Source organism: Monosiga brevicollis, genomic scaffold, assembly GCF_000002865.3.
Source record: "Monosiga brevicollis MX1 MONBRscaffold_12 genomic scaffold, whole genome shotgun sequence".
In the NCBI taxonomy this organism is placed as follows: domain Eukaryota; class Choanoflagellata; order Craspedida; family Salpingoecidae; genus Monosiga; species Monosiga brevicollis.
In genome coordinates this window covers 583,672-598,493 of record NW_001865049.1, presented here as the reverse complement: position 1 = coordinate 598,493, position 14,822 = coordinate 583,672, and the positions used below count along the sequence as shown (strand labels likewise).

Sequence of the window (14,822 nt, the reverse complement as noted above, 5' to 3'; positions counted from 1 at the left end):
GAGAGAAGGCACACGTCTTCAGTTGGGATAGAATACGACAATGATCAGAACACAAAGAGTTTTTTCTTCTCCCTTTTGCTTTTCGTAAAGCCTTCAATTCTATCCTGTCCTCGTTTGTACGCCGGCGGGTGCTCCCCGCGGTAGCGCCATCTCGCTGACTTGAATGACTTGGTTCCTGCTCGGCAGGAACCATTTCGGCCACGGAGGCCTTTCGAGAGGCACTGGTGCGTCTGCAGTCGCTGGCCGATGTCATTGCCGCCGAGTTTCGCCAGCAAGTGACCAACCACCGCAACGAGAATTCCTTGGAGCTGCCGCCTTATGACGCCCCTGTGCTCGACGAGGAGGAGGATGCCAATGAGGGTGACAATGCCGGCAACCCTGAGCCCATGGAAAGCTAGAATGCCGCTTTTTTTTTTTCCTCAGCTCTGCTTTCCCAGGAGAAAGCGCGGGCACGCATGAACGCGTACCTGCTAGCTCGTCTTCGCAGGCAGCGATAGCAGAGACACATTTTAGTGCGCGAGTGTGAAGTACTTGACTGCGCTCTGTGCTCTTTTCAATGTTGTCCTGCAATCTGCTCTGTGCAATGACAGTCGTTGCGTTTCGCAATTGGCGCTCCAAGTCCTGCTTGGTCTCACTTTCGAGCTCAATCTGGACGTTCGGCGAGCCAAGCTCCAATTAGCATGCATGTCGTGAAGCCTTGCTGCACAGCCATGCTGGTGGGCGCTACACACCTGGACGGCCACTGTGTTGAGCATGTCCTCGAGCTCCTTGCGACGTTGCTGTGGCGGCAGGTCGGGGAATAGCTCCTCGCCACGTGCCTACAGGACGGGGCGAGTTTAGTTGTCGTGGGTATGCGTTGTCACTGTTTAGTCTGTGAATCTTTTGTGTGTTTGTTCTCTGTCTTGTTGGTGGCAAAAGATGAATGCGGGCGGGTGGTTCGACACCACGCGCTCTCGCTGTATTTGTATGGTCAGTGTTTGCTCTTGCGCCGGCCGAGCCGGTCTGCGCCCTCAAGTTCGTGCCGGTCCTGCTTACCTCTACTGTTGAGGTAGTCGGCACCGAGTGCCGCTTGGAGGGTAATTGAGACATGGATTCTGCAGTGCTCGTGGTTGTTGAGGTGCGACGAGGCGGTTGAGTCGACGGGGGTCCCGGCTTTGCAGACGTTAGATGAGCAGCTTTTCCAGCTGCCTTTTTCTCCGGCCCATCACTTGTAGAAGATGCCACCCGTGAGCCGCCGCTCTTGGTCGGACTGGCCTCTTCCGGCTGCATTGATGCCCGGGCGTCAGGATGCGCGTTGCGAGGCTCCATTGGTTGCGGCTCGTGCTATGGCACAGCCCGATGCCCAGCCACGAGCCAGCAGCAAAGGGTGATGAGCATCGTGGGGTGTTTGACTGCGTGAATACGGGTTGCTACGGCCACAATGGGTGCGGTCTTACTTTGAGTGTGAGGTGAATGAGACCTGCTTCGACGGCGCCTTGGGTGGGGGAATTGAGCAACTTGAACCGCTTTGAAAGAGGGCTATGGTTCATGGCACAGAACATGGCCGTGTGGTCGAGATCCACTTCCCCATACCCCACCAAGAAGCGCTTGCCACTTTCTTTGCCCTTGCTATGAAGATAGCAAAATGCAGTAAGCTGGAGCAACGAGGCGCGCCGCACGTAGGACAGCCGATCTGTTCATAGCTTACGCACCGATTCACGAGGCAATCATAAACGGAGATGTAGAGTGTAGTGTGGCGGGAAGAGAGGTCGAAATAAAACTTTTGGCGCCACTCCGGGGCATCGCTGCAGGCAACAAGAGAGGTGCGGCAGATGTCGTGCTGCTCGGTCAAATCCTCATTCTCAATCTCCTCAGCCGGCCGGCTGACGGTGAGGCGAACTTCAAACTCGGCATCCTTGATCAGGCGCATGGCTTGTGAGGTCTTCATGATGGGTAAGCCGTTGATGTGCGTGACCACATCGCCTGCTCGCAGGAGCGTGTCGCTGGCTGGGCTGGCCGGCTTGATGTATTCAATGCGACACTCCGTGGAGCTGCGAGACTGCTGGCCAAACATGACGCCAATCGTACCACCAGCACCTGCTTTTAGGCACGTGACCTGACCAGCAACACGCCAAAGGGCAAGCCTGTCAAGGTGACGAACAGAGACTCCGGTCGTGGCTTGGCGTTGAAGGCACGCGTGTCGAGGGCAGGCCTCAAGGCTTACCTCAAAAACATGACCAGTCGTCACGCGGGCATTGTCGTCCTTCATGTTGCGATCCAGGGAGAGGTTCACGTAGAGGAAGCTATCCTCGCGCAAGCCCTTGAGTCCAGAGGCACCGACCACTTCGACCTCCAGGTTGCCCTCGTACAATTGCAGGTTGTTAAAAAGCTAGAGATGGGATACCACGACCCAGATCGTGAATTTGAGACCGTCAAAGCATGTGTGGGGGAGCATCGCAACATCCTACCGTCTCGATCAGGCTGTGATCGGGTGGCGGTGAAAAGAAAGGGGCGTAGCTAGAGTTTAGAAGATATGTGAGTATAAAATTGAAATAAAAAAAAAGGCGGGTGAATCCAAGCCACATGGCTGAAGCGATCAATAACAAGTTGATGCCCGGCGTACCGGACTTTTTTCGCTGGGATGACGTGATGGCGTTTTAGCACCGAGTGCATCTGTGTCGACATGATGTGAGGCAAGCATGGGTCTCAAAAGTGCAGTCAAGGCGACCATGCGTCCAGCCTTGTTTTTGCGCTATACAGCGATGTGCAGTTGGCACACCTGGTTCTTTAGTATGGTGGCGAGCTGCGGCATGCTACGACCATCAAGGATGGCCTCCACCTCGAGATCCACTTCAGGTTCTTCCATGAATGAGAAGTACCAGTGGGGATGGGGGTTGCTAGCCCACTGGAAAACAGAGGCCAGGGGCAAAACAAGCGACGTAGGTTTTAGCTTCGATGATGTGATACGCTAAAAGACACCAGAAAACAGGAAATGCCTACGTACACCAGCTCGACCAACACCCTGAAGTTTGACGATGCTGATGGAAACTGTTGCGGTGCGCCCAAATATCTACCAAGGAGCATGTTCATCACGGCCAGATCCGAATTGCCTCAGCGTGAGTGTGCAGACGTGCAAGGCTGGCGTGCCTCCCCCATGTTTGCAGGTTGGTGCATGTGGCGAAACACGTACTAAATCGGCCTTGACGGTCAGATTGAATTTGCCCTCGTAAGACACGTCCGTCTCGACCTCGAGGGACTGGAGCATGTGCGTGTGGGTGCGCGTGCGTGACCAATGTGACGGGGTAAGTGCGAAGCACGGATGCCCGACAGCTTGGATTAGCAAAGGGTTAGAGGAAGACTCACATCAGAGTTGGCCAAGGTACCGAGTTTGGGGCGCACGGCTGAGATCCAATTGATTTCAGGCACAGTCGTGCCAAAGTTTAGATCATAAACCTGCCATCCAAGCACATGACTCAGGCTGGGACCAGTCGTCTGGCAACCAGGCCTTTGGGGCCTCAAACTCATCAGTAACTTACGGTCAGACGCTTGCAAAAATGCCCAAGCGGTGACTTGCGGAGCAGAAACTCAAAGTTTCGGTCAGCAATGACCAAAAACTGCCGCTTGACGTTGATGGTGTCTCTGCAAGGCAAACAGTCAAGAGTGGGACTGGCACGCTCAAGGCGGCTATGCATGGCGATTGACAGAACATACCGCAGCTGTTGGAAGATAAAGTTGCAGATGAGATTGATGACATCCATCTATTGGCAAGTTTGGCAACGCATGAGGGTGCATGGGCTGGTGATGGAGGGAGGTTGTACATCTAGCAGGATAAGGGCGCGCCTGCGTCCTTGAATGTGAATGCCGTGTGAAGCCATAAAGGTAGATCAGATGTCTCAACCTGTTCACGAGGAAGCGTGTCATTCTGATGGGCCGCGGGCTTGGGATGCTTTTCGATAAAGCGTAGTGCTTTCTGCATATCGACACGAGCATGAGGCTAGGCAGAGGCGGGGGCAAGCCGGATGTCTTTCGGATGTCCAACGGAGCGATGTCCCGGTTGCAACCAACCGGGCCAAGTTGCGGGGGGGTATACGGCTGGCGTTGCACTTGAGCGGGCTGGAGGGCGCGCAAAAAGCGCTTATAGGCGAAGCTAGCCAACGCGGCACTGATGCCCAGGCCAATGGCGACCCCGACAATCAGCCCAGCTGCGGCGGCGTACAAATGGCTCGCATCCAGCCATTCCCAAGGACCCACCAACACCCAGGCCACGGCAGCCACGATCTCAGCCATTTTGGCACCCGTTATGCGCCCAGTCCCTCACCATCAACCACCACCACCACCTCACACACCAGTGACCACCACCGCCGCCACGAACGTCCAACCTCAACCCTGTGCTCAACACGACCAAGCGCCTCTCTCTCTCTCTTTTCTCTCCAGAGAGCCAAAAAATTGAAAAAACCTTGAAACACGCTTTTGTCTGACAAATGTACACTTTGCTGTCTGACAAATGCACTTGTGTTGTCTGACAAGTGTGTTTTTGTCTGACAACAGGCGCGATTTATCAGCATTGGGCAGGTGTTGCGTACGTTACGTTATGGCAATGTGACCATTTTTGGCAGCGGAAGGCGGGGCCTGAAGCCAAGGGAACAGGTTGTAAACAGGGTAGAGGACAGGGCAGGGCGGCAGGGCGGCAGGGCTGAGAGGGCTTTGTGTTTGGAAAATCAGTTTGACGACCAGCAACGCTTCGTGTGGCCGGAGCAGCGAGGATGCCAATTGTTCTGGAACGAGCGCGGCATGGCCGCATTCAGCTCAGCACAGCGGAAGAGGCCGTCTTTGAGCTGTGTCGCCGCGTGGTAGGCCTTGCCTGTTGACGCGTTCCAGCGCCAAAATCCTGCAACGCCGGTACCTCACCATCACCTTTTTGGCCCATCGGCGCAATGCCATACAATCACCATGCAGATCGCAACCGAGACGGTCCCTATTGTTGCGCGCGTGGCTGGTGGTAGGTACTCACTTGGCTTTTTTTTTTTTTCGTTCACCACCCTGGATCATTCAAGCTCCACGTTTGTGCTGTCTGCCCGGGCTTTCTATAGACGGCCTATTCTTATCACATTTTCCCCTTGCATGACACTAGGCTGGGTTCGGGATAAGATGCTCCACCGGCCCTCCCTGGATATTGATATCACGCTTGATGTAGTCACGGGACGTCAATTTGTTGCCATGATCGCCAACCTCATTGAACAAGAGGTGACATGACTGCTGTTAACCCGAGCGCCACTTTCTCGTCCCTCCCGAATTGCTATTATTATCCTGGCTCTTGATGGTGTTCCTGATCCGCGCCGGGCTGCTGCTGAACACGATAGAAGCGTTCAGATGTCGGCTTTCACGTCTTGCCTGAAGCCAGCCAATCAGCACACCTGCAGGTGGCCACGGCGACCCTCTTCGGATTGGAAATTGATTTTAATCAACTTCGCAAAGAGGTATGTGCTTTACGTAGAACACCACAGATCGGCCAACATCATGTGCAGAAATGACATCAACGTCCGCGGCCCGCGGACCTGTCGGCGATAGACCTACGATCCAGAATCGCGCATCCCCGCCGTAGAGATTGGCACCATCCAGGAAGACAGTGATCGCCGTGACTTTACGATCAATGCCCTCTATTATAACATCAACACCGATGCCATTGAAGACTTTGACGGCCGAGGCCTCTCAGACCTGGAAGCCGGCATCGTGCGCAGCTTTGGCAACCCCACTCAGCGCTTCATGGATGTACGTTGCAGCCCATCCAGGTGTCGCCCCACTCCAAATATTCGTGCGTACATGTGCCCTGCTGCCTCCTTCCATCCAGGACCCTCTGCGACTCTTGCGGCTGGCCCGATATGCAGGCCGCTATTGCTTCCAGGTCGAGGCAACCACCCTGGCTGCTGCGCGCCAGTCTACAGTGAGTTGAACCACATCCAACGCCGTCTACAAACCATCCCAACGCGCAATGTCATTCCACCCTCTTCACATTGCACGGCCACCCCATGCCTTGCGAACGACAGATTCACGAGGCGCTACAAACAAAGGTTTCGCGCGAACGGTTTGGCATGGAGCTGCTGAAACTGTTCAAGGCTGGTAAGGCAGGATGACAAGACCACTCGTCCCTCCCTTTTGCCTTTTGATTACAAATGGCATATGACTGACTTGAACTACCCTTGACCAACCCTTGTCCTTAGACAATGCCATGGCTTGCTTGCTGCACTTGGCTGAGCTCCAACTTTTTGGAGTTCTCTTCGATTTGCCCCCCGTGCTACTCCCAGATCGCGAGGTTTGTCTGACCTGCAGCAGGAATCGCATCACTGGGTTCCTCACTCAGCATTGCCCATCACTCTCTAATTTATCTAGGCCAACCCCTTTCCATTCTTCCCGGTGCCCGTGTATTATCTCTCACTGGCTGAGATCACACCTGCGGCGTTGGCCGTGGCCGAGTGCATCAGCCAAGCTATGCAAAAGGCTGTACGAGGCTTGTTTCTCTTCCCCTCTTGTCTTTGTCCGAGTACATTTGTGCACAAGTGTGCGCGCGCGGTTTGCAGCCATTGTTTCTGCTGTCTAAGTGTCTCTAACGAGCTCTTCTGATTTCGGATGGCAGGTCCCACCGCTAAGCGGTGAAGATCAAACATATGTTTTGCTTGCTGCTTTGATGGCCCCGCTGTGGGGATACGTTCACAAGGAGGACTCCCGGCATTGGCTTCTCTCCACCGTGGCCTCGCGCATTCTGCGAGAAGCGCTGCGTCTACCCAAAGCCACGGCCGATATTGTTGTGAAGCTTCTGGTCGCGACTGAAAAGCTATTGACAGTAGGTCTTTTTTTTTCTTTTTTTCTTTTTTTTTCTTTCCTTTTTCTTCCTTTTTTTTTTTTTTTTTTTTCATTCGAAACACCCGTGTCACCTTTGTTTTTTGCGATGCGGTGACTTCTTGTACGAGATATCAGAACCATCGCTCTCCAAACAGCTTCTCATTCGCACCTCCTGATGCTATTGGCAGGTTTCTCGGGCTTGGATCAAGCGATGCTATCCACCACCCGAAAGTCTGGCCCACGCCGCGCATGGCTCTTACGCTGAGGCCTCATCTCCAGACCTAGCAGTCCCCCCTGAAGTGCAGCTGGAGCTGGGACATGCATTGCTTGCCGCAGATTGCCGACTTGATGCTTGTTTACTCCTCTGCGACGCTTTGGCGAGACATTTTCACACCTTCGTCATTGATCGCTTCTTGCCTTCGGCCATGCTCTCACCGTGGCTTGAAAGCTCTGGCCTGCTGAGCTGTCACACGTGGAAGCCCCTTTTGACGGGAAAAGAGCTGGCCAAGGAGTTTGGATTGCGGGGACCAGCCATCGGGGATGCCATGTCAGCCCTCACTGATTGGCGTCTGCTTCACCCATGTGGCACGGCCGATGAGGCTCGTGCTTGGCTTGCACAACACCTGGCGGAGACTGCGGCGCCGTAGTTGGATAAGTGCAACACGCTGCTTTGCAGGTCAATGACAACGTTGCATTCTCCCCACTTGCATCGCACGGCTTGCCACATCAATACCAAGGAGACACGTGAGACGAAGTTGCCATGCGCATCTCAATTGAGCGGAAAACATTCTCGTTTCCCAAGAGTAAGACCACCACATTGAAATCAAAAATGGGTCTAGACGAGAACGTCAAAACAAAAATAACAAATGGAAATAATGACGTGAAGGGGGTGGGGACGACAAAAACCTGTGTGTTGTTGAGCAAGCGGTGAAACCTGATACGCGAATGAAAATGAACAAAAGTCTACAGAGAGGTCCAGGCCAGAGTTGATAAAAGTCGGCACCAGAAAAGCAGTGTGAAGCCATTCATACTCGACGAGTTCCTCTCCTCACAGAAGAAAAAAGTCAAAAAAAACGCCCACGACACGACCTTTCTCAATATCCCAGCCTACTCGGCAAGGGAAAAAAAGGAAGGGGAGGGGCACGAGCCAGCTCAACTTGCTAAGAGACCTAGACGCTGTTATTGCGCTTCCTCGTCTGAGACTGCCGCGGCTTCGGGGGCACTCGCATTGTCGTTTTCGATCTCTGCCTTCATCTCCACATCATCATTGTCATCGTCATCCGCATCAAGGTCGTGCGCATCCAGATTCTCTTCGCCATCTTGCTCATGCGCCTGCATCTCGGCTACCTTGGTGCGAATTTCCTCAAGTTGCGTGCGTGCGCTATCAGCGTCACGCATGGCCTGAGCGGCTTCTTCCTGGGCCTTGGCGGCAGCAGCCATGAGAGCCTCAAGCTCGGGGTCCATGGCACTGGCAGCACTTTCTGGCTCGGGGGCAGCCGTGGCTCCTGGGCGCTTGGGCAGGACCAGGGGTCCATCCAGCTTTTGCAGATTGCGGCGCTTAATAAAGCCAATTTTGCCGTTAAATTCGCACTCGTAGACATCGTCCTCGTCATCGTCGATCACGTTGACGCGTTCGCCGGCTCCTACGCGCAAGAGATCGTCATCTTCTTCCGTCGGCTTTGAGTCTTTGAGGACCTTGGCCTGAAAAAGGATGCGTGAAGCGTCCAAATAGATTTTCTTGGGCTTCTTCTTACGGCGTGCTTCCGCAGCAGCCTTGGCTGCTTCAGCCTTGCGCTGTGCTTCGAGGGCCTTCTCCTCCTGCTGCTTGAGATGACGCGCCTTGACCTGTTCCAGAGCCTGGTCGATGGTCATCCGACCATCTTTGACCTATTTTGGCGCGTGGTCAGGACCCCAGCAAGGAAGAAGACAAGGGGTGAGCATAAACTGGGGACAAGACGGTTTTGAACGGCTGATGCAGGGCAAAATGAAACAAAAAAAAAAAAAAAAAAAAAAAAAGAAAAAAAGAAAAAGAGGTCAAGGAAGAAAGGATGGAGAGGCGGCGAAAGGGGTGACACCTAACCTGGGACATGACCATAAGCAAATCCTCATTGGAGAGGTTCAGTTCGCTGGCTTTGAGGCCCTTGATATCAGAGATACCCAGGCGGCGAGCGGCGGCCTCGATTTCTTTGCGCCACACATCGTTGGCTGCCACGGCAATCATCATTTCAATGTACGGCCGGGTGCGGATCACGTTGACCACGTCTTCGGACCGCTTATTCCGCATGGAGAATCCGTTGACCTGATCAAAGGACCCAGTAGCACCCATGTGCCAGTGCGGCAAGCGCGTCAGCAATATCCAACAAAAGAGTCAAAGGGTCGCTTTTAAGCAAGCCCAAGCAAGCTGTTGAGTCATACGTACGTTGAGGATTGAGTCACCGGCCTCAAAGCAACCGAGGCCATCAGCGGCTGCCCCTGGCACAACCTTGAGGACTCTGGGAAAGTCCATGCCATCTGCTGTGGCAATATGGAGACCCAGTTTGCCTTCGCGACGCAGGGTGACGAAGCGCTGGTTGCTGTAGCCCTCCAAGGCAGGCGTGATGACCACAACCTCGTTTTTCACCTCCTCATAGGGGCGTGGCTCTTTGGAGGGGCCGCGCTGTTCGCCCGACGACAGGGAAGCATCCGATGCGTTTGTGTGGCTTTGAATTGTACTGGCGGGGCGCGGCTTGGGTACGGGGCGCGTGGGGGGATCGTGAATGCTGGGTTTGAGCTCGGATTCATGCGGAGGAGTAGCGTCAGCAGCATCTGCTTTGGCCGGCGGCTCAGATGGGGTCTCTGGCGCTGTTTCAGCTTTGGTCCCAGCGGAAACCTCGGCTTGAGGCTCGGGCTTTGGAGGTGCCACGCCTTGCGGCTCTTCAGGCACTTGCTGTACCCCAGCTTTGTCCCGCTTGACCTGGCATTGGGGTTGTCATGTGGGCGAGTGTGGGGTTAGTATGTGGTGGGGCGTGCGCGCTAGGATGAGCAACGGAATGTGCCAGAGAGAGAGAGAGGAAGTACCCAGTGGGTCAAGAAGCAACGCCTGACACACCTCAAGCTGGGCCGCCAGAGCAGCAAAGGCATTGACGTCGATGGGGTCGGCGGTGGACGAGCGATTTCCCCCCTTGGCTGGGGGCTTGCCTTTGGCGGTGGTCGCGGCAGATGTGGTCGCGGCAGGCGAGCCGCCTTTGGCCAGCTCGGTTTCGGTCTGAAGGACCTGTTGCATAGCCTCGTCTACCGTCAGCGTGCCAGCACGAACAAGCTCCATGACGGCAATGCGTTGAGCGTCCGTCATCTTCATCTCCGCCGCACGCATGCCACCCGATGAGGCGGGGGGCGTGCCAGCCGATGCTCCTTCAGCCGAGGACTTGGGCCGATCCTTTTTGAAAAAGGACATGCGGCGCTTTGATTTATCTGGAACCCAGATCGAATCAAGAGTGAGCCGGTGAGCAGATACAAAAACAACCTTGACGCAGCTGGCTCAGTGTGAACCAACTGCCACCAAAGAACACACCTTCCATCGTGCCGGTGCTGCTTCTTGTCGACCAATGACCGCGTCGAGTGGGGCAAAAAGCGCAGTCAACAGCGAGCGGGTGCCACCAGCCGTGTGCATCAACGGCGCGGGTCCGAAGAGCAGCTCCAACCGCAAGCCTGTGGAGAGTCGAAACCATGAGCATCAATGAAAGTAATCACGCCTCTCGGAGATTCATACCAGTTCAGCCAACGGATCCCTCTCTCCCACAGCTCCAATGCCCCCCTCGCGCCAAGCCTGTCCCCTCAGAACCACTGACGGCGTGAACGGGATCTTGCCCGGTTGCCGTCAAGACCAAACAACAACATCAACAACAACACAGAGAGAGAGAGAGAGAGAGAGAGAGAGAGACCTGAGAGGGCGGAGATGGAAAGTGTGACCTAAGCTACATATTTGATTTTAATGTCATACTTTTTAAACTGTAGCGTGTTGACACGCTTTGGGTTCAAAAGGCGAAGCCAGTGACTTGATGGAAGAAATTGAAGTAGGCGAATGCAGTGAACATTCTGTTTATTGCCCATGCAAAACAAGTGGATAGGTGCATCGGCAACCGAATCGACGGAAGTCAATGCTTCAATTACATTAATTTTTGCAGTGAACGACTCCAAGTTAAAGGCAAAGTAACGCATATCGCCTTTGTAGTTTATGCAGCAAAATACCACTTTAATGTAGCAACCAGTCCCTTTTGAGTTTTGTGCTTTTATTTTTTTTTTTTCATTGGTACACAACTCTCTCTCTCTCTCTCTCTCTCTCTCTCTCTCTCTCTCTCTCGCTCTCTCTCTCGCTCTCTCGCTCTCTCGAGCTCCAGCAGCTGTTGTGCCCCATCGACACACACACACAGAGAGAGACTCCGTTCCCCTCTGGACGTGTCTGTGCGTGTGAGAGGTGGAGCGGTCCGGGTGTGGTTTGGGAGCAGGGCGGCGGCGCTGGTTGGAAGGCAGTCTCTACTGTGCGCTTCCCGTTGGTTGGTTGGAGCTCAATCGGGATCGTGTGTGCGACAGCCTAGGTGACGACTGGCCGGATCACGGCGCATTGCCCAGTTTGCCCCGCTCGAAAGCAGTCGTAGGTGGCCTGTTTGCTGGCGCTCCTGTCTTTTGTGGGTCGCCTCCCTGCGCATTGCTTTTGTCATACGCCACACTGGCCACCACGAAGCTTGACGCTTGCGCAGGCGCGCGACATCACACTTTCATCCCACCACAACACACTCGACACACGCCACCATAGCGCGCGCGCATCCCTCGTATCCCAGTCTCCCGCAACCCCGCCCTTGTTCACCACACACCCTGCCCTCGTTCATTTGTACTTTTGCACTCCAACCACCCGATCAACCCTCCTCTCCTATCGAGTCCCATTTCCCCCTGGCTGCTGTGCTAGCTTGCAGCCCTTGCTTCCCAGTTTCCCAAAGGCACCCCTCTTTGTACTGACCCTTGCCTCTGGTTGATCCAGGCAACAGATCACCGGTACCCCGCTGCCATCAGCTTCAACAAGCAATCTCTACACGCGTCACCCACCATCATGGCTCAGCGTGGACGACGGTGCGTCGTCCGTGCCCTCCTTGTTGCCGCCCCGAGTTGCCCGTCTCGACGCCTCACCCCAATTCAATATGTCGTGATCGGCCACCCATGTACATTCTAACGCCCGTCCCGACAGTGTCTTCAAAAAGGCGTGTGCCAGCGGCAGGGTGAGTAGACTTGGCTTGGCACCCCACACCCACGAGACCTGGGTCTTGCCTCTTGGCCGCTCATTCTCAAGTCTTGCGCCTTCATTCTGCCCCTGCAGCTGACCGTCTACTTGGGTCGCCGCGACTTTTACACCACCAAAGGCATGGATGATATTGTCGGTTAGTATCGTTGCTCTGCCGCCACGTGTCCACCACAGCTCCAGCGAGCCTCGCCCTAACCCTGTTTATGCCGGGTGCCCTTCTGCGCATAGATGGCATGGTCAAGGCTGATCCTGCCGATCTCCAGGGCCAAGGCATCTTTGTGCGCCTGCGTTGCACGCTGAAGTAAGGCCACTCGCGTCCCCACTGCCGGCCAGGCCACACTCTGGCCAACACTCACCCCACGCACTGTCATGACTCAATGCTGATAGCTATGGCATTGATGATGTCAATGCTCTCGGTGTCAAGATGCAGACCACGCTTTTCAGGTGTGGGAGCTCGGTGCCATTTCTTCTTCAACACCTCCTTACGCGACTCGACATCTGCTGTCAACTCACCTCACCCACATGCCGCCGTCCCCTGTGTCACTGTGTGTGCGCTTGTGTTTGTGCTCACCAGTGAAATCAAGCAGGTCTACCCGCCACCAGAGGGCATGAAGCTCACGGCGCTGCAGCGCAAACTTCAAAGCAAGCTGGAGAACAACGCCTTTCCTTTCAAGTTTGAGGTCCCCGAAGGCCTTCCTAACTCCGTCACCCTTCAAGGGCAGCCTGGTGCCCGGGGACAGGACGCCCGATGTGGCGTCGACTGGGACCTGAAAATTTACATTGCCGACACGGCCGAGGATCGCCCTTCCAAACGGTCAGAGCCCAATCTCTGCCGGCCTCCTACTTCACCCTTGCTTCGACAAGAGTGCTTGGCCTTGCTCATGACGTACTATCGCGCCTGTTGACCTATCCCTGCTACCTCTCACCCAACGCGCAGCAATACAGTTGTGCTGGCCATTCGCAAGTTGGCTTTTGCACCGTTGGATGAGAGCGATGACGTGGCTCCCAGCGACACGGCCGTCAAGAAACTGGCCCTGGGTGGCGAGCCCATCACCATGCAGGTCTTCCTGGATCGCCGAGTATGTTATATGACATGCCGCACCAGCCGCACCAGCCGCACCCCATGGTGTTGTTACCCCGTCGACACCCAGCCCGCAACGGTTGGCCCCTGACGCTCATCCGATGCCGCCCACAGACATACATGCATGGTGATCCTATTGAGGTCACCGTCAAGGTAGACAATGGCTCCAAGAAGCAGCTTAAGAACATGGACATCCTAGTCCGCCAGTTTGCCACTCTCAAGGCTGAAGCTGGTCTCTCGGGCTCCACCCGCAAGACCCACATTGTGGAGATGAAGCCCAGGTTGGCTCTTACTTGCGCTGCTCTTGTCAAAGAGCCAGAGGGCGGCATCGTTGTCCATTAAATAAGAAGACGAAGAAGCAACACGACTCGCCTCGAGTGCCTGACCGACGCCTGTTCATTCTCTCTCACCCATAGCGTGCATCTTCCGATTGCCCCCTCCTCACAATGGGCTGAGACCTTTGCCATCATCCCGTCAGTCGAGGGTCTCGAGGTACGACATGCTGAGACATGCTGAGATGAGCTGTCCCATCTCCTCTCAGCGCTCAAGCAGCTGCCCTTGATGATAATTCTTCGCCTGTTTTATGACTATTCTAGGACCAATACCGCCTTGCCCTCGATGGGCAGATCAAGGATGAGCCCACGGGCCTGGCCTCCTCTACCCAGTGCGTTTGTGCAGAGCTCATGTGGCCACGAGCCGATAAACCATCCCGTGCCCAAAATTGTTGCCATTCCTCTTGGCTGATGCCCCCCCCCCCGTCCTCGACCATGCTGCACAGGTTGACGCAATCCAGCTTGGACGATAATGTCGGAATCTTCGTGTCATACGAGGTCAAGGTCAAGCTGCACGTGGGCATGGGCAGTGAGCTCGATTGCAAGACCCCCTTCATGTTGCTTGCACCACCCCCCAACGCGCTGGGCGTGTCTGTGGGCATTGAGCCCCCACCAACGCCGGCCCTTGTCAAGGATGCGGAGAATGACGGCTACATGTCCGTGCCGACCACCCCGCGCAATGCGCCACGAATGACTTTTGACGAACTTGACCGCATGATGGATAACGTATGTTCCCGATACGTGTGTCCACAAGCCGATGTTTGACGCTTCACGCTGTTGCATCCTCACCACTTGCCCTTGACTGATGCAAATAGGACGGCGATTTGGACCTGGTCTTTGAGGATTTTGTCAACAAGCGTGCTGAAAAGTTTTTTAGCCAGCCAGACCGTGATGTAGAGGAATATCAAGATGATGATGACGACGACGAGTAAAGCGAAGCTTTGTCCTCCTTTGAGTCTGCACAATTGTGCCGCAAACAAGTGGCCCCGTGCGTATGATCCCGCTTCTTGCCTCCTCCCCTTCCCCCTTCTACTCGCAAACCTCCCTTCTTTCCCTGTGTCAATGTTAACCGCGTGTGGCTTCGTCTTCAACTGAGTGGTATGTTTTCCAAGCATTTTTTCCAACAAGTTCGGGTTGAGCAAAAAAAAACGATGTGCAGCAGATTAAGATCATCAAGCTACCCGAGTCATGTGTGAGCCCTCAAACATGACTGGGGACGTCCTTTCATCAAGAAGAGCATGAGCATCTCGGAGAGAGAAAACTTGCAAAAGGGCAAGGATAATAAGATATTTAAAGGGGGGGGGGGGGGGGGGGGGGGGGG

General features: G+C 54.9%; 4 protein-coding genes across 4 annotated transcripts; 2 read left to right on the top strand and 2 right to left on the bottom strand.

Annotated features, from left to right (window-relative positions):
* Nucleotides 1–44: 44 nt before the first annotated feature.
* MONBRDRAFT_25982 (uncharacterized protein) lies at nt 45–4,266 on the bottom strand (the record flags this gene model as incomplete). The annotated part of the gene is made up of 16 exons (XM_001746288.1): nt 45–175; nt 468–648; nt 732–818; nt 1,036–1,323; nt 1,437–1,518; nt 1,692–2,095; nt 2,204–2,368; nt 2,448–2,496; nt 2,603–2,652; nt 2,759–2,884; nt 3,170–3,235; nt 3,343–3,432; nt 3,516–3,618; nt 3,691–3,737; nt 3,878–3,949; nt 4,045–4,266. 16 exons carry the CDS (start codon nt 4,264–4,266, stop codon nt 45–47), a joined length of 2,163 nt encoding a protein of 720 aa, XP_001746340.1.
* A 663-nt stretch (nt 4,267–4,929) lies between these two features.
* Nucleotides 4,930–6,597, top strand: MONBRDRAFT_25981 (uncharacterized protein; the record flags this gene model as incomplete). Its single annotated transcript, XM_001746413.1, has 8 exons — nt 4,930–4,978; nt 5,111–5,223; nt 5,340–5,456; nt 5,548–5,748; nt 5,828–5,920; nt 6,024–6,096; nt 6,198–6,289; nt 6,367–6,597. The coding sequence occupies 8 exons, from the start codon at nt 4,930–4,932 to the stop codon at nt 6,595–6,597; spliced, it is 969 nt and encodes a 322-aa protein (XP_001746465.1).
* Nucleotides 6,598–7,995: 1,398 nt separating this feature from the next.
* On the bottom strand, nt 7,996–10,373 carry MONBRDRAFT_8750 (uncharacterized protein; the record flags this gene model as incomplete). The annotated part of the gene is made up of 5 exons (XM_001746287.1): nt 7,996–8,703; nt 8,897–9,115; nt 9,236–9,769; nt 9,905–10,266; nt 10,367–10,373. The coding sequence occupies 5 exons, from the start codon at nt 10,371–10,373 to the stop codon at nt 7,996–7,998; spliced, it is 1,830 nt and encodes a 609-aa protein (XP_001746339.1).
* A 1,526-nt stretch (nt 10,374–11,899) lies between these two features.
* MONBRDRAFT_8749 (uncharacterized protein) lies at nt 11,900–14,433 on the top strand (the record flags this gene model as incomplete). Its single annotated transcript, XM_001746412.1, has 10 exons — nt 11,900–11,919; nt 12,035–12,065; nt 12,164–12,224; nt 12,317–12,389; nt 12,663–12,902; nt 13,026–13,167; nt 13,284–13,450; nt 13,586–13,661; nt 13,766–14,227; nt 14,317–14,433. The coding sequence occupies 10 exons, from the start codon at nt 11,900–11,902 to the stop codon at nt 14,431–14,433; spliced, it is 1,389 nt and encodes a 462-aa protein (XP_001746464.1).
* Nucleotides 14,434–14,822: the final 389 nt, after the last annotated feature.